The following is a 20,176-nucleotide window of genomic DNA, read 5'->3' as shown; positions in this document are numbered from 1 at the left end:
GAATGTATTTGGAGTTCTTGTGTTAGATGTAAAACAGTTAAGGCAATGGGTTAATCAAAACATAGATCAATCCGCATAGGGATATATATATATATATATACACACCCAAAGTAACCTTAAATAATGATATTAACAATGAAGAGAAAGTATACAAAGAGCTACAGAAAATGAATTCAAGTATAGATATAATCACATGAAATTCAGGACTAAAGACTATAGGAATAGTAATCCATTATGTAAATCTGTCTGTCTGTCTGTCTCTCTCTCTATATATATTATATATATATATATATATATCTCGACTGGTGTTAATCGTGACACCCTGCACTGATGATTCCTGGAAAGATGAAACACTAGTGTTTGTAGATTATAGTAAATATGTATAGTTTGCCGGTAGTCGAATGGAAAATAGTAAGACACGCAAACACATGTAGAAACCTAGACGATCCATGTAGATTATGCCTTCATGAAAAATTTCCTATCCTATATTTTAAAGAACCCAACATCTATTAAACTGTAGGAGAGAAATAGCGAACAACTGTGTTCACAGGATAAAATTTACTCTAGGATAGAGATACAAATTAATTTTAAAACTAACAAAAACAATAGAAAATAAACAAATAAAAAAATAAATAAACATGCATATACATAAACTATCACATATATATATATATATATAAACTAACATCTAAAAAAAAAAAACTTAACCTAGATTTTAAACAGATCAAGACACTAGATATCTACGGTAAATAGCACACACAAAGGAACCGGTCAACTGGAGGTCAACGGGCCTTTGTCCTGTAAGTGCCTGCTCATTGGCTGATTAGGAAGGGCGCGGTGGATACTAGAAAGCTGATTGGTTAGTTATACGCACCTTCTATTGAGTCTAGGATATAAAAAACGCAAGACAACCACAAAATTCTCGCATAAGCCTGAAGAATCCTAGAGTGGATGAAATGCGGAATATTCAGTGTAGTTTAATCGCAATATATATAATAACTTACTAACTAGGTCTACCTACATATTGAGCACTGTTGAAGTAAATACTTAAAGTTTATGCATAAATTTATACTTTCGTATATTAATTTATGTGAGTAAATGAAGTAGTTATATATATATATATAGATAAAGATTAAATGAAATACTGAAATGCTGTAGGATTACAGATTATATAATACTGTAAACCTAAAGTCAAAATAAATATTAGCATCAATATTTATGAGACAATCCCAAGCAGATAAAGAAAGCTCAATATACGAGATAGAGCAATAATATAAATGGAAATTCTGAATTAAATTAAATTATGTTGAATTACACAAAATTTATTGTTTGACAAAAGAGCGTAAATAAAATTATTTGTAATCCTTTTTCAAACAATAAATTTTGTCGTAATCTTACATAACTTAATTTAGAATTTTCATATATATATATAAGATAAGATAAAAGCATTAGTTCTAATATCAACTGGGAAGTATTAGAAGATGGAGAACAACTGAAGTAGCATGTTAAGTTAGCAAGGAATGGCCAATAAAAACATGTGAAGTTATAAAAATATACTTGAGAGAAAGAGGGATAAAAAAAGACCTGATCAGAGATAAATTAGCTTGGAAGTCAATTTACTAAAGTCATTTAACGTATGCCAGTATATAAAATGGACGTTAAACTGAATATGATGACGATAATGCAATTTAGCTAATCAATATTTTGAAATAAATATCTTCTTTAAAGGAAAATTAAAACTTATGATCTGAGTTTGCATTTGCTTGTATATTTACTCTTATTTCAAATTGAGATGTTTTTCTTTAAATGAAGATGTTGTTTGTAATGTTTGGTTGAAGATGTTACTTCACATCGATGAAAACATTCTGACTCTAATCTCTTCTCCTTTTTTTTTTCATTTTTTTGCTTTGCTTTAAGATTATTTGACTGGCGACCAGAACCTTTACGTGGTGCCCGCTTCAAACGAGAGAAAACGGTTGTGCTACAGAATATGTTTGAGCCAAAAGAATTTGATGTAAGTAGGAAATCTGTTTTTTCTTTCTGGTTTTAGAAAAAAAAAAAATTTATTAGCATGAAATGATTCTTTTTTTTTACTTGGAATCACCACTTATCAAGGCTTGAAAGCCACTTGAGAATAAGGGTTAATGAATGTAAGGTGGTAGTGTAGTAATCGTTACTGGCGTAAATGGGGCAGAATTTGATTATTTATGGGGACGGCTCAACAAGAACTTGTTTACACTGGATTTAAAGGCTACCATGTTGTATTCAACTGGAAAGCAGGCCAGCAGAACAGTGTTCCAAAGGCGGGCAGTTCTGGGAAAGAATTTTTGTTCATGGAATCTGCGTTTGAATGCATTAATATTTCAGTCGACCTACAAAAAAAAAATTTATTCGTAATCATGGTCAGTTCATGTAAAGATTTTAAAAATGGATTTCAACCAACAAAGCTTGAACCATAATTTTATTTTTCTCTGCAATTTGATTAAAAATTTGTGTTTTTTGTTTCTATCTTTTTGCCTGTTTTGCCTTTTCTTCTTGCACTTTTTTGGTGCTTGTTAACGTTGCGCAAAAAAATACATGCAGTGGAATGACGAGTAGGTTAAAATATGATAATCAGTTTGTGGGCAAGAAATCTAAGCCAATGAAAACAAATGATAAGTCAGATGTTGAGAAAACATGTTTAAATGGCTAGGCTATTGAAATGGTTCAGAAATTTTGTTACCGTATTGAAACTATTGGAGCACAGGAAGGAGCAGGTGCTGGTGTGATTACAAGAGTAAGAATTGAATTGAATCATTTCGGAAACTTCTGCAATTAGTAACTAGAAGAGTGTCACTGCTGTCAACCAAAGAAAGAGTTTATCAGGCATGTATATACAGGGTGATTAGTATCTTAATTAGCCTTAAAAATCATTTTTAAGAGGTTAAAGTAGTTTTCTTGAAGCATTATTAATCTATAAATATAAAAGCGAAAATGTATGTATGTTTATATGTGTGTTCGCTTTTTCTGTATGTCTACAAAAGGCTTTTTTCAGAGAAGCGGTCGGTCGGTTCACAACTTTTTAAAACTTTTTATATCACATATAAATCGTACTATCTCAGAGTTAACAACGAAGCTCGTCTGTCTATTTAATTTGCTCGATTTCGGGAAGATAAATATTCAATATTTGTTGCTCGCCGCATGTGGGTTAGTCTTTTTCCTATAACATCTTGGGAAAGTAAAAATCCCGCAGTCAAACTTGACCTCATTAACTCATTAAAACGGGCACCTGCCAAATCCAAGTAATTAAATAAATTCAAACGTGCTTCCGTTAGCATCTCGAGATGGGCAATGGTTAACGTTGCACCTTTTTTTTTTTTCACACTTTAATTTACAACTTTGCCTCAACGGTTCGGGTTCGATCCTCATACTTACTTTTTTATAACTAAATATAGCATCATGAATATGCCATCTGACTACCTGACGCAAGTAAGAACATACTACATGTAAAATACTATATAAAACAATATATATATAATCACATTATATATATATTATATATATACGTTTTCTTTTTTATTACCGTATCTTTCTGTTATGTTACATTATTGTTTCAGCTACCCGGCCGTTTTTTGGCCGTCTGTAGCTTCCTCAGACTTTTTCTGTAAAAGTCTGAGGAAGCTACAGACGGCCAAAAAAACGGCCGGATAGCTGAAACAATAATGTAACTTAACAGAAAGATACGGTAATAAAAAATAAAACGCATATTTGCTCTACAACAGTATTGAGCACTTTCTTCAGTTTTTATTAATTACCATTTCTACTAAATATATATATATATATATATATATATATATATATATATATATATATATATATATATAATCACATACTGGTTCTCATTATATCACCAAAGTTAACATACTGGTTCTCATTATATCACCAAAGTTATGCGCAGTCACCCGTACAGTGGGAATCCATAGTCTGTCAGGACTGAAGGAAGCTACCATATATATATATGTGTATAATTATACATATACACACACACATGTATTAAATCAATAAAGTTGTTCCATCATTATATTTTAGGTTGTTTCTGTTTGAGTCAATTCGTTACATCTCTGCATTGTTGTGCCTTATATAAACCTAAATTTCTTTTATAGCATCTTTATTTACATGGAAATTAAGAAAAAGTGTATTTCTACAAAGCTTTGAGCCACACCTGCTTCATTTGTCGCAAATTCACTGCTTTTATTTTTCTATCTGCCTTATCATTTCTCACTAATTATATAACTCCTCAAATGTAGCTTTCTTGTAATGTAACTTCTACTATTATATAAAAGGAACTTTGTGTGAGTGAGTTTGTTCTCTATGAACTTGAAAGCCACAAGGTTGATTTTTTATGAAATTTCACACAATGATACTTTATGTGCCTGGGAGTGTTCTTAAATAGGTTTTGTATCAAAATGTCTTTGATAAGTATCGATAATCAATAATTGAAAAAAATCTGATGAAAGAAAGACAGACGATTATGACCAAAGTTAACACCATACACAGCCTAACATCGCAAGTTCATGTGAGAAGTTTTATTACCACACAAGTCGAAATGCCAGACATATAAACTCAACAGCAGGTTCTTTGATATGACAAGGGTGCATCTGAAATGAATGTTTAAAGCACAATTACACCATGATACTTGATTTTTTTTATTTTAAACTTAAATTCAAGCCATTATTACTACACAAGCAGTCAGGCCAGGTATATAAAATCAACAGTAGGTTTTTTGATATGACAGGTGTGCATTCAAAACGTTTGTTTAGAGCAGAATTGCAGCATGATACTTTTGCATTTTAAACTTTAATTCAAGCCATTATATATAAAAATAATTTTATAAGATTAACATTAGGTTCTCTACAGTGCAATGTAGACTATTACTAAGGCACTGTGGAGAGGGATGTGAAGCTTCCTTCTGATGCACAGTGATGGTAACTAGAGCAGATAACTAATCCATCTGATTAATTTGACTGATTTCGATGATAATAAAACAATGAGAGTGTGAAACATTCATTGATCATCATTCAATCCCGGACAACATCGATTCTCCCTGCTAGTTTTATTATAAATATGAGTTGTGCATTGATCAGAATTTGATTTCAAATGATTTAAATTTTCATAAATAATCTTACAAATGTAGATTGCTTAGAACATCATGTTAGATGATTGTGTCATGAAAGAAATCTTCTGCCTTCCTAATTCCTTTTCTCCTAACTTATTTCCTTATACAACTGATTCAAACTAGTTTGTGCAAGCAGCAACATCTAATTAATGTGAGTATTGTTCTTCAAAATCTCTGCAAAGCAAAGTAAAGCAAACTAATCAAAGCATCAACTTGCACAATATTTACAAAATATTTCACGAATTAAAATAATTTTCAAGTATGCAGAGTTACTTCCCTTTGTTTTGAACATCAAAATAATTGTGGAAAAAAACAAACAAAAAAACGCCAGTATAGTTAAATAAAAACACACATTTCAAGTAAAAACATTAACAGTCAACATCGTGTAGGCACAGTTAAATATAGTGAAATATAATGTTACATGTAATTTTAATCTTTAATGCTAGTTCAATAATTATCTCCAAAAAATATTTATAGATAATATCTTTGCAAGTTAAAATGTGTGTTATCTCCCTTGCATTATTTGAGTCAATAAGTAAAATTATTACCGGAATAAAAATCTTCTTAGACAGAATTTGTTTTTCCAAACAAAGTGAAGCAATTTTATCTCACTTTTTGATTCAAAAAATGTGAATTCCATTTGATTGAGATTTTCTTTGAATTTTCAAAATACACACACTGTTACTTGAAAATATTTTAACAAAGTGAGTGATATATTTTTTTCAAAACTGTCATGACTATGTGTGACTGTTTGAATTGTAAACAAAAACAACAAACAAACAAGATTATGCATTTCTTAGCTCAGTCGTTCTAGAATTTTCATCTGACATTAGCAGAAGCATAGGAATACCAACTTCCATATTGGAACAACTAAAAGAAAAAATATTGAACAAGAAAGATACGAGGGGCGTGCAATAAGTAATACCCCTGATCCACTTCCAGTTGTCTGATCTAGCTGAAATTTTGCCTGTGCAATGATTTATATCTGTACGGATTATGTGACAAGCTCTGAACTAATTGTGGTTTCTGTTCTACAGGTGTTTGAACTGGGTCAGGTGTGAAATGGAGCCTGTTGAATGTTGAGCAGTGATCTGGTTTTTGTATTTGAAAGGATGCACACCACAGGAGACTTTTGATGAAATGAAAGAAACTTATGGTGATAATGCCCCCTCATATAACCTTGTAAAACACTGGCATCGTGAATTCAAACATGACCGGAAGTCTGTGAAAACAGCTCCCAGACCTGGTCGCCCTTCTGCCATTGATGAGGCATCTGTCCGTCAAGTTGAGGCTGCCATTTTGGAAGATCGGCGCATTTCTATTCGCCAAATAGCCCAAGATGTCAAGGTTAGTACAGGGTCTGTGGAAACTATCAGTCATGACGATTTGCATATATATAAGGTGTCTGCCAGATGGATTCCCAGGTTGTTCACACTATTCCAGAAGCGAGAATGCGTCGAGTGGTTGAGGATGAATTTGGAGATGTGCGAAGAAGATGAGTCAAAGTTTTTCAAAAGACTAATTACACGGGATGAAACCTGAGTCCATAACTATGATCCAGAAACCAAAGCCCAATCAATGCAGTGGAAGCACTTGGACTCACCACCTCCAAAGAAGGCAAGGGTGCAGCCGTCCGCTGGCAAGGGCATTCTCACAGTCTTCTGGGACCAGGATGGAGTAGTGATGACAGATTTCCTGGCAAAGGGTACCAAAATTACAGGAGCCTATTATGCTTCACTTTTGAGGAAATTAAGGGAAGCTATCAAAAATCAAGAGTCGGAGCAAGATCAGCAAAAGTACGCTCCAGTCCACAACTCGCATGTCGCCAGATCAGAAGCATGGGCATGTGGTTATGGAATCCTTCCCTATCCTCCCTACTCTCCTGACCTTGCACCCTCTGACTTTCACCTCTTCCCAGCCATGAAGTTGTTTTTGAAAGGAAAGCGTTTCCCAGATGATGCAGCCTTGATTTCTAAAGTCATGTCGTGGTTGGAGGACCAACCTGAGGTGTTCTACAAAAACGGTCTCCAGAGGTGCATCAAACGATGGGAGAAATGCATAACTCTAGGTGGTTCCTATGTAGAGAAAGACTAATAACTGTGCCAAGTTTCGTTGCTCTACTGCTATGGGTCGGGCATTACTTATTGAACGCCCCTCTTATATCAGCAGCATTGAAGTTAAAACTTTAGAATGCACAAATAGTTCCTATTGTTTATATGCAAGTGAAACATGAACTATACCGGCAGAACATAAGAAGAATCTCAATGTTTATAAAATGAAATGTTTAAGAACTCTTAGGGTAACTTTGTGAGATAGACAAAGAAATGTAAATGTCAGAGAGAAACTTAATACAAACAGATCGATCAATGATATTAGTTGATAAAAAAGATTAACATGGTTTGTACATGTTTTCTGGCTTAACAGTTTCAGCTATTAAAGAAATCATATAAATAAGATTTGAAGAAAGAGCCAGGTATGCCCAAGGATGGAGTATTGTTGCCAATCTGGGCAGGAGCTGCTAGAAAAACCTTATCCTGCCTTGACAGAGTTCAAAATAGACTTGTAGCCTAGTAGGGGATACCCTTTTCTCTTCCCTGCAACCTCTTTCTCACAGAAGCGACATTGTGAGCCTGTCTCTGTTTTATCGTTATTTTCATGGCAAGTGCTCGTCTGAGCTCCAATCTATGGTCCTCCTTGCCAAACATTCATGAGAAACACTCGTCTAGCTGAAAATACTGTCAATAATTTCCCCCACTCTTTATCTGTGCCTAAACCTAGATTCCATGAACAAAACTTCTTTCTTAGAACTGCACACCTATAGAACTCTCTTCCGTTTGCCTGCTTTCCAGTTGACTGCAATATGGCCATCTTCAAGTCCAACATAAACAAGTTCTTGATGAGCCATTCCTCTTAAGTAATCCAATTTACTAAATTTCCACTTCTAACGGTTACTATAATATTGTCCCTTTGATTACTGTACGCTCGTTAACCTTTATCCTCGAGTAGTTCCTAGGCCTTGATAAATCGTGATTCCTTTGAAAAAAAAAAAAAAAAAAAAAAAAAAAGAGGATAGCCACCAAAGAGATGGGCCGACTAAATAAGAGTTGGGACCAATATGCCACTCCTAACATCTGAAAGACTAATCCAAAGCCACAATAAGTAATGGGATTTTGTTCTCAAGCATGCTATAAAGTTCTGTGGAGTATATGTCTAAATCAAGTTTGAATAGTTGGAAGTAATAACTTTCCTTTTTTTTTTAAGTTACCTCCCTTAGATTGGGAACTCTTTGATAGGGTTATGGTTGTGATGTCAAAAGTCTCTTAGAGGAATGAAGCCAGAGTGTGCAATGAGACTTGTGAGAGATAATGTTAGCCTAGCAAGAAAAACTAAAAAAATTTCATATCTTCATGTTTCAGCTTCACCTAATAATACTTAAACAAAATGTAAATTTATATTCAGACTAGCTAGTGTTAGAATACATTTCCAACAAAATGTACTTGATGTCGTTATTAAAAAAGTAATTCCTCTTCATAGATACGTCACATATTTTGAATGTTAACATTTGTGTTTTTATTTTGAAACAAATATAAATAGACGCACCATATATTTTAACTTTTCTGTTTTCTTCAAATCAATAATTTTGAGAAAATATTTGATCAGTAAAGATGAAACACAAATGAAGATATGAACATTTTTTCAGTATCTATTTATTTACAAAAATGAGTATGTGAGAACACCTCTCAACCTATATACTCAATGAATTTTTGATCTACAGACTTGAAATTTAGTATATAGGGTATTCAGACATGTGAAAAACTTTTTAATTGGTTTTCATCTGAAAAAAGGGCTGCTAAACGGTATAAAATTGAAAAATTGGTGCTTGGATTTTTATCTATTTTATGACTGTGCAAGCGCTAATTGTATGTGTGACAGATTGCTTATGTTAGGAATAAGAAGATTTTTAAAACACTTTTTATAGGTCGTGCCAAGCTGGCCTAATGGTTATCATACTTGACTTACTGTCTTTAGGTTTTGTTTCAATCTCAACTTGGGTATTTCTTTTTTTATTTACAAGAAGTGAACTGTCTAGATAAAATATAATACTTGCATGTATATGTCTCAGATTCTGTATGAATTAAAATATAATATTTATGCATATTTTATGACCGGGCAATGCTAGGCGGCCTACTATTATATCTACAAAAGTGAGAATGTGTGTGTGTGTGTGAGGATAACTTTCAACCTATATACTTAACGAATTTTTGATCTACAGACTTGAAATTTGTTATAAAGGATATTCAGACAAGTGGAAAACTTTTTCATCCAAAAAAAAGGACTGCTAAGCAGTCAAAATTGAAAAATTGGTACGGGGAGGTGGGGGGCATATCTGTCAACTGTTTCATGACTGCACGTGTACGAATCGTTCACATGACAGCTTTCTTATGTTAAGAATAAGTAGGTTTGAAAACATTTTTTAAAGATTGTGTCATACTGGCCTAATGTTTATCGCACTTGACTCACTGTCTTTAGATTTTGGTTTCGATCTCAGCTCGAGTTTTTTTGTTTTTTTTTACTTACAAGAAGTGAACTGTTAAGAAAAAACATAATTCTTGCATGCATCTCAGATTCTGTATGAATTAAAATATAATATTTATGCATATTTTATGACCGGACAATGCGAGACGGCCTGATACGGCCTCCGCTAATCGAGCCAGAGATGTCTCGTGTCGCGGGGTTCGAATCGTTCGACTGGTAGTAATCGTGACACCCTGCACTGAAGAATCCCAAAAGGATGAAACACTAGTGTCTGTAGGTATTTAATTATTATAGTAAAAAAATAATTATGACAGCCTCTTTAAGAAATTCGTTTCTTATCGTTGAGCACTTTCAGTTGAATTAAAAATCGGTCAATTTAGCTCTTATGCGTAGATCATCGTATAACGATTTGATCACTGTCTGTCTGACGTAATGAACATTTAAATTAAAATGTTTAAAATTCAACGCTATTTCACACGGTTAATGGTAGCCGAATTGATACGGCCTCCGCTAATCGAGCCAGAGATGTCTCGTGTCGCGGGGTTCGAATCATTCGACTGGTAGTAATCGTGACACCCTGCACTGAAGAATCCCGAAAGGATGAAACACTAGTGTCTGTAGGTATTTAATTATTATAGTAAAAAAATAATTATATATATATATATATATATATATATATATATATATATATATTAAATAGCAATTTGCATAGATTCCCAAGTCCATGATTTTGTACGTCCTACCAATTGATTTTTTTTTTTTTTTTTTAAATAAATATTTTATTACATTTACCGATCTGTATTGTAAATGAGGGAACAACTATTATTTGTATGGCAATACTGGATATTCATCAGAAAAAAAAAAAAAAAGAAACAGGAAGTTCTCAAAGAAAAAATGCATCTCGATGAAATTGATAAATTCCAAAAGAAATCAAAACGACTCACATTGAATCCATTTTCAGTTATGGGAGTGTTTCTGATTTTGTATAATGAAAATTTACAAAAATTACTTCTACTCTAATCAAATTCTATAAAATCAATTTTGCTTACAATTTATAAAAAAAATGGTGTAAAATGTCTTAGTCAATTTCCCAATAACATCCAACCTTTGATTTAAAAAAAAGATCGGTATACATGAAGAATAGAAAAATATGCATGGAATCGTTCATTTTTTTCACACACACGCACGCACACATCATCATCATCATCATCATCATCATCATCATCATCATCATCAGTGCAGAGTGTCACGAAGCTATCTCTGACTCCATTAGCAAGGACCAAATCAATTCAGTCACCATTAACTGTGAGAAATGTTGTTGTATATATATATTAAATATTGTGTTGTATTGTGTGTGTGTGTATATATATAGATATATACACACACACACGCTAACTTTATGCTGTTATTATTAAAATAAGGTGTGTGTGTGTGTATATATATATATATATATAGATATATATATACACACACCTTATTTTAATAATAACAGCATAAAGTTAGAGAATGTCTGAGTATAAACTTTTTTTTTTAGTCACTTCAACCCTAAACAAGGCATATTGTCACTTGGACGTAAGGGGCTACTATTTGGGACCATGCTTAAGGAAGATGAACAGGATATTGGTTTACATTACATTTAAACTTCTGCATATCAGTACAGTCAGGGAAGCAGGCGGGGAATTCCAAAGTCTAGCTATTCGCAGGAAGGAACTATTAGAGTAGAAAGCTTTCTGGCATTTAGGGACCTCAATAGTGAAGGTGTGTGATCTTCTTGCTAAACAGGTTTGTCAGGCACATGATATTTCAAATTTTGAATGATGGAGAAAGAATTGTTAGATCGAAGAAAGGTCACGATTAACAAAAATTAAAAATATATAAAAGCAGTCAAAATTACATTTTGTTTTTATTTTGAAAAAAAAGAAAAGAATTAAGGGTTTTGAAATTCATCGCACATGTCAACCTCGGAATAAACAAAAACTTCTGAAGTTATACATTCTTGTCTTAAGTTAATCCAAGAAAGAAAATGTGAGTAAGAAATTTTAACTTTTGCACAATAGAAGAGGTGGAACATGGTTGAATGGAAGGTCAAGAAGGTTTTTGTCATCTATATATATAAAAGGCAAAACGTGTGCGCGAGTTTTTGGTATGTCCAAGAAAGGCTTTTTTTCGGGGGGGGGGTCTTGGGTCTTACTATCGCTTAGAACTTCTTATATACACTGTAGATTATAATATGGACGAATTGCGAACGCGCATCACGGCTAGAGTTATTTACAGCGACTTTTACACAATTCTTGCTATTTCGGCCTGTCTCGTGTTGATTCGGCTTTTTCATATAAAAGTGAAACTGATGTGAAACTAAGGCATGGTTCTTGGCGCGTTCAGAAAGCAAATGGGCGTTTGGTCAATGTCAGGGACACACTCTCCTAATAAAGGGGGAGCTGGTTTTTCCCAACACATTGGGGAAACAAAACCAGACAAAGTTCTCGCAGTTAATTAAGTGCGGCGATATCAAATTCACCGTGCACGTTTCATTCCCTGTGGCGTGATGTCTGACCTCATTAAACACGCACCTGTCACAACACGTTTTAATAATTTTATTTCACACTTTCTCACTTCTCTGCCATCGTGGCAGGTAAGTCATCAGTCTATTAACCTCAAGGGTTCGAGTTTGAGCCTACCTACCTACCAAAACTTTTTTTTTTCTTTTTTGATCTGCCCCCTCCCCCTCCTCCCCCCAACACACACACCTCCAAACACCCGGGCAATGCTGGGTACCCCCTCTAGTCTATAATACAAATCTCACCTGTTTGTTTAAATGTACGTATGTATGTTTGTATGTCTGCCTAAAACTTTCCACAGAGGCGATGCATTTTCACAAGATCAGTATCATTTTGAAGCGCCACCCTTCGGACGATAAATATCAAAAAATTTGCTAAAACATTAGTTCCTTCACCCTCAACTGGGCACTTTTCTACAAGGAGGGATCGCTTTTTTTTTTTTTGTTGATATTTGCAAAAGTTATCCCCTCTTTTTGATTAAACCTACGCTATTTCTGTTTTGGCGATTGACGCAACAGCAAAGACGTCAGATTTGTTTTTCATGTTCTTTTCCTCCTTTGTTGTACGGGTTCGAGCCTTCCTGCCTACTACCACTTTTTTTTTTGCTCAACACACACCTCGAAACACCCGGTCAACGCTGGGCACCCTGGATAGTGATTGCATAAGAATTAAAATGATCATGTGTAATGATGGCTCAGTTAATAAACATTGATGATAAGGTTGAACATTTCTACTGGTGGAAGGGTGGGTGAGCTGGTAATGTTTATTTGACTTGTAGGTTCTGTTTATAACAGTTTAGCTGCTCCAGGCAATTTGCTGGGTTGTGTAAGCTGTCAAAGTGAGGCTTTCATTTAAAAAACAAAATCTGTTTTATTCTCCTCCAGGAAAAGAAGGAAAGAGAAATAAATGAGTTGATATATCGTTAGATTCAACAGTTATTTGCATTTGAGCAGAGCACCTTAAGTAGAAAATAGATAAACTGTTTATAAGACAAAAGTCTAAACAAATTAAAATCCAAGAAAAAAAAAAAGAAGATCCTTAAGATGTGTCCATTCGAATTACACATTTAGTGATGAAAACGATATTTTTAACTTAATCATGACAGACGGAAAAAAACTGCAATTTCAAATATAATTATGACAGACCAATAAAAAAAACTCTGCCATGCTAGGAGATTACTCACACCTGAGAGTATCCTGTATCTCTACAAAGCCACTATTTGTCCATGCATGGAGTACTGTTGTCACATCTGGGCTGTTGCATCTGCCATTAGTCTGTCACTCCTAGATAAGTTTAAAAATAGAGTTGTCAACCTAATAGGTACTGCAATGTTGGCCAAGCTCCTACCTCCGTCCTGTTGCCAAAATATAGCATCTCTGTACCTGTTTTAAAGTACTTTAATGGAAAGTGCTCAGACAAATTCAAAGCACTGGTGCCCCCTAGACGTAAATGTCCCCAACGAACCCAGCAAGCAGCAAAATCTCACCCCTACACTATAGAGATCCCTAGATGCCGTAAAACCTTCTACTCAGATAGCTTCTTCCTTCAAACTGCTAGACTTTGGAACTCCCTCTCGGGTCCCTGCTTCTTTGACTGTACTGTTCAAGTGTAATGTGAACAGACATCTTGCTGCCCAATTCCCTACATAGTATCCCTGCAAATCTGGTCCCAAATAGTAGTCCCTTACGACTTAGTGGCACTATGCCTTATTTGGAGTGAAAAAACAGATTAAAAAAAAATAACAATGCTATTTAATACTTAAGGCTGACAAACCAATAAAAAGTTTTAAACTTCAGCATGGTAGATTGACAAAAAATGCTATTTTAACTTTAATTATAACAAACTGATGAAAATACTATGTTTAACTTAAGCATGATGAACCAATTAAAATGCTATTTTAAACTTAAGCATGGCAGATCACAGAAAACACTATTTAATACTTAAGACTGATTTATCTATCAAAATGCTATTTTAAACTTAAGCATGTCAGACCAACATAAATGCTATGTAATAATTAAGCATGGTAAACCAATGAAAATGCTGTTTAAATTTTAATCTTATAGACTTACAAAATATGTTCTTTTTAAATTAAAAATGACAGACTTGACAAAAACCATATTTAAAACTTGAGCATGACAAATGAACAAATTTGCTGTTTGAAACTAATGTGTGACAGGTTGATGAAAATGCTATTTTAAAATTAAGCATGCTTATCGGACATAACCTTTTATACTGGTGTTTGCTTAAAAGAAAGTAAACATATTGAAACCTGCACGTTTACAATAAAAATGGTATTTCAAAGTTAAGTCTGACTTATAGGCAGCAAAGCCTTCAATAAGATGTGAGAAAGAATCTACTAAGACATCGCCATTAGATTTGTTTAGTTTTCTTTTAAACAAAAAACAAAACAAAAATAACTTAAAAAAAAAGCAGAAACCCAGAATGAGAAAGAATTATTCCTTAATGATTTAACCAGGTTCAGAAGAATTTCTACAAAATTCAAGAATTATTTTTTTTCAACAATTTACTGCATACCATATGGAAAAGTTGAACATTCCTGACATTGTGCTTCCTTTTTTTAAAGAAATCTTGTTCAACACAGTGAGTTTATACTGAACAGACGTTTGTTGATTTTCTGCTGCCCTTACAATATTATCGACTTTGGTTTTTAGCAAAGATTATAAACAGGTTCTTTTTGTTATGACTTGGATTTTACAAAGTTTATTTTATAGATGTGTCCATGTGTCCTTAGTCTGTTAGTCTGTGATGCTTAGCTTGAAATAACAGATTGAATGGACAAATTTTATTTTAGAATTTTCTGAGCTAATTTATAAGAGGCTCTGTCCATCAGACTGTGTTACACATTAATTTGAAATAATATTTTCTTTGATCTGCCACACTTTTATTTGAATTGAATAATTTTGTTTTCCAAAGGAACGGGCAAATTAGTTAACCTTCATATAGTTGCTCACATATCCATGACTGAGTATATTAAAAAGTTTGTTTTAATAATTTTTAACTAGAAAAAGTAGGCTTTAAATATCAATGTCAGAGCAAGAAAAAACTTAACTTTATAGGTATATAGATAATATATTTTGGTCTGTCATGTTTTAGTTTGAAATTACATTTTCTTTGGTCTGTTACACATTTATTTGAAATATTTTTTTGGTCTGTCATGGTTTAATTTGAAATATGTTCTTTAGTTTGTCACATTTTATTTGAAATAATATTTGGGGGGAGGCTGTCACGTTTTAGTTTGAAATAACATTTTCATTATTCTGTCATGCTTTTCTTAGTCTGTTACACTTTTTATTGCAATAATTTTTTTTTATCTGTTATGTTTTAGTTCGAAATAATATTGTTTTTAGTCTGTCACATTTTATTTTGAAATAACATTTTCATTATTCTGTCATGCTTTTATTATAAAAAAATATTTTCTTAGTCTGTTACACTTTTTATTGCAATAATTTTTTTTATCTGTCATGTTTTAGTTTGAAATAATGTTGTTTTTAGTCTGTCACATTTTATTTTGAAATAACATTTTCATTATTCTGTCATGCTTTTATTATAAAAAATATTTTCTTAGTCTGTTACACTTTTTATTGCAATAATTTTTTTTATCTGTCATGTTTTAGTTTGAAATAATGTTGTTTTTAGTCTGTCACATTTTATTTTGAAATAACATTTTCATTATTCTGTCATGCTTTTATTATAAAAAATATTTTCTTAGTCTGTTACACTTTATTGCAATAATTTTTTTTTATCTGTCATGTTTTAGTTTGAAATAATATTTCTTTAGTTCATCACATTTTATTTTGAAATAACATTTTCATTATTCTGTCATGCTTTTATTATAAAAAATATTTTCTTAGTCTGTTACACTTTTTATTGCAGTAATTTTTTTTTATCTGTCATGTTTTAGTTTGAAATAATATTTCTTTAGTTCATCACATTTTATTTTGAAATAACATTTTCATTATTCTGTCATGCTTTTATTATAAAAAATATTTTCTTAGTCTGTTACACTTTTTATTGCAATAATTTTTTTTTTATCTGTCATGTTTTAGTTTGAAATAATATTTCTTTAGTTCATCACATTTTAGTTTGAAATAACATTTTCATTATTCTGTCATGCTTTTATTATAAAAAATATTTTCTTAGTCTGTTACACTTTTTATTGCAGTAATTTTTTTTTTATCTGTCATGTTTTAGTTTGAAATAATATTTCTTTAGTTCATCACATTTTATTTTGAAATAACATTTTCATTATTCTGTCATGCTTTTATTATAAAAAATATTTTCTTAGTCTGTTACACTTTTTATTGCAGTAATTTTTTTTTATCTGTCATGTTTTAGTTTGAAATAATATTTCTTTAGTTCATCACATTTTAGTTTGAAATAACATTTTCATTATTCTGTCATGCTTTTATTATAAAAAATATTTTCTTAGTCTGTTACACTTTTTATTGCAATAATTTTTTTTATCTGTCATGTTTTAGTTTGAAATAATGTTGTTTTTAGTCTGTCACATTTTATTTTGAAATAACATTTTCATTATTCTGTCATGCTTTTATTATAAAAAATATTTTCTTAGTCTGTTACACTTTTTATTGCAATAATTTTTTTTTATCTGTCATGTTTTAGTTTGAAATAATATTTCTTTAGTTCATCACATTTTATTTTGAAATAACATTTTCATTATTCTGTCATGCTTTTATTATAAAAAATATTTTCTTAGTCTGTTACACTTTTTATTGCAGTAATTTTTTTTTATCTGTCATGTTTTAGTTTGAAATAATATTTCTTTAGTTCATCACATTTTATTTTGAAATAACATTTTCATTATTCTGTCATGCTTTTATTATAAAAAATATTTTCTTAGTCTGTTACACTTTTTATTGCAGTAATTTTTTTTTATCTGTCATGTTTTAGTTTGAAATAATATTTCTTTAGTTCATCACATTTTATTTTGAAATAACATTTTCATTATTCTGTCATGCTTTTATTATAAAAAATATTTTCTTAGTCTGTTACACTTTTTATTGCAATAATTTTTTTTTTATCTGTCATGTTTTAGTTTGAAATAATATTGTTTTTAGTCTGTCACATTTTATTTTGAAATAACATTTTCATTATTCTGTCATGCTTTTATTATAAAAAATATTTTCTTAGTCTGTTACACTTTTTATTGCAATAATTTTTTTTTTATCTGTCATGTTTTAGTTTGAAATAATATTTCTTTAGTTCATCACATTTTATTTTGAAATAACATTTTCATTATTCTGTCATGCTTTTATTATAAAAAATATTTTCTTAGTCTGTTACACTTTTTATTGCAGTAATTTTTTTTTATCTGTCATGTTTTAGTTTGAAATAATATTTCTTTAGTTCATCACATTTTATTTTGAAATAACATTTTCATTATTCTGTCATGCTTTTATTATAAAAAATATTTTCTTAGTCTGTTACACTTTTTATTGCAATAATTTTTTTTTTATCTGTCATGTTTTAGTTTGAAATAATATTGTTTTTAGTCTGTCACATTTTATTTTGAAATAACATTTTCATTATTCTGTCATGCTTTTATTATAAAAAATATTTTCTTAGTCTGTTACACTTTTTATTGCAATAATTTTTTTTATCTGTCATGTTTTAGTTTGAAATAATATTTCTTTAGTTCATCACATTTTATTTTGAAATAACATTTCATTTGCTCTAGTAAACATTTTTATTTATCAGTTTTGTTTCGACCAACTTTATCTTAATTATTGTTATGTAGTCCTGATACTATTTCTTTAAAAATTTTGTTTTATCAAAATCTGAGTCTAGTCATGTTTGCATACTTCTTAAAACTATACTGATCTCATTCTTGTATGAAATAACTTTTTGTTTTAAAAAATCTTTTCAAACATCACGAAAGCAACTCTTAGCAATTCTCTTGACATTTACATCCGGGTCATAATAATCATTTCAGTATCTTTTTATATGAGCATATCTGTAACTAAATACATTAATTACATTACTATCAAACTAATCATCCATGTTTTTTCATAAGTATACCTTTTTTTTTTTTATTATTATCTAATTGATCAACAAACGTGTATCCAAAACAAATAACAAGATTCTATTAAAAGTCTTCTAGTCATACTCTCTCATTATTCAAACAATATATCTGCAAGCAAAAAAAAATTATGGATATTCAAATAAAAGGTATTACTTATTTTGATTGGACTATTGTTCTCATCTTGAGTGTTATTTGTGCAACATTTCGATCCATGTAACCGTCAACAGGCATGTTGGTCATCATCTTGAAAAAGAAAGGAGAAAAATTACTGGCTCCGTAGATAGTTTCATATTCAGAACTGTAAAAAAAGGTTTTAGCCATTTTTTGCTAATTCCTTACAGACTAGTGCTCTAAGCATTGAACATTTTTGATAACAGAGATGTCAGACCTCCACTTTTGTTTTGTAAATTTTAAGGCAAGTAGAAAGTGGATTTTTTGTTAACTTTTGACAGCGTTGTCACTTTCACTTCCTTCGTCTTTTAGTTGTTATTGTGAATGATGTTCCTACAAAAGATCAAGAATTACTGCTTTACCAGTTGTATGTTTCGGTCTATTTTCGTGATCATGGTTGATACCATTTCCACAATATTTTGAATGTTATTTTTTCCTAATGCATGCATGCCCAGGTGGATATAAGCATTGGTAAAGTGAGATTCTAGAGTAAATTCTTCCTAGAGGTTTTGAGTTCAATCCTAGTGAAAACTAAGAATATTAAATATTCTGTTTTTGGTAGAGACCACATGTTCAGGTTTTGCTTCAAACATGTTGTGTTATAATGAGTACAGATGAGGATAGAAAAACAGTCTTATCTAAACTAGTTAAATTTTGCAACATGGAAAGGCTACGTAAAACACAATTGAAATACATGTTTTGGCAGAGTAAGCGGATAAAGAGAGATGTAATGAATAATGTACAAGTAACGTAACCTTTTTCGTATTATTTGGATTTATCGGACAACTGTTCTCATCTTGAGTGTGATTTTCACGTTTTAATCGATATAACTCAGGGTTCTATTGACAAATTTATCTTTAGTTGACCTTTGATAACTAAATATTTTCGTTTTCTAGCCAAATAGAGAACTTACTAACCAAACCCATATGATTTTTGGAATATGACATCTTCGTTTCATGACAAGTATGTACATCATAAAAATTTTTCTGTATTTTTTTTTTTTTAATAAGTGTAATTCTTAATATAAACAAATTTTATGTTGATACTTGAAAGTATAAACATTCTAATTTCTTCAGGTGTTTTTTTTTAAACAGACTTTGTTAAATAAAAAAAAAAAATATAGAGTATATTGTTTTATTAAACTTTTCTTGTTTACATACTTTAATGTTGAAAAGATATTTTTCACTCAGTAGTGAGCTTTGGAAGATTGTCAGTGAAAGAAATACAATCGCCAAAAGATAAGCATTTCATTATTTCTAGTCGCTACTTTAAAAAATCACTCGCAAATGCGACTGTTTCACTTGCCATATAGAGCCCTTCTTCAGGTGTGTCTTGTCGAACTCAGGAATGTTTCTGTCAAACTCAGGAATTTGGACAAAATTTCAAGCGGAACCCTTTATTTACTTTACAGGGGGTAGTGTGCTCTTGTTCTGTCAGCCATGACTGCATAGAGGTCCTAAGTAATTCACAATTGTATTTTTTGGTCGTCCACACTGAGGATTGAAACTTCAACCTTCAGGAGAATATCACTTTTTACAATTGATTTTTCCAAGTATTCTAACCACTGTGCCATGAGTCCTTGCGAGTTTGATAAGATACACCGGAAACGTTTGTGAAAATCACACTCAAGGTGAGAACAGTAGTCTGAGGAATCCAAATAATATGAATAACGAATCCTCATCTCAAAAATTC

The 20,176-nt window shown here is 31.5% G+C and overlaps 1 protein-coding gene across 2 annotated transcripts in view; it reads left to right on the top strand.

The window, feature by feature from the left end:
• The window catches only part of LOC145292066 (17S U2 SnRNP complex component HTATSF1-like), a 116,066-nt gene that overhangs the window by 31,850 nt on the left and 64,040 nt on the right, over positions 1 to 20,176 (top strand). For both annotated transcript variants that reach the window (XM_080138118.1, XM_080138119.1), the window contains exon 6: positions 1,918 to 2,014. In XM_080138118.1, the coding sequence (XP_079994244.1) occupies positions 1,918 to 2,014 (97 nt within the window). The remainder of the gene's footprint in view (positions 1 to 1,917; positions 2,015 to 20,176) is intronic.

Source organism: Euprymna scolopes, chromosome 13, assembly GCF_053919585.1.
Source record: "Euprymna scolopes isolate OS-2025 chromosome 13, ASM5391958v1, whole genome shotgun sequence".
NCBI classification, from domain to species: domain Eukaryota; kingdom Metazoa; phylum Mollusca; class Cephalopoda; order Sepiida; family Sepiolidae; genus Euprymna; species Euprymna scolopes.
This window is presented reverse-complemented; position numbering and strand designations above follow the sequence as displayed.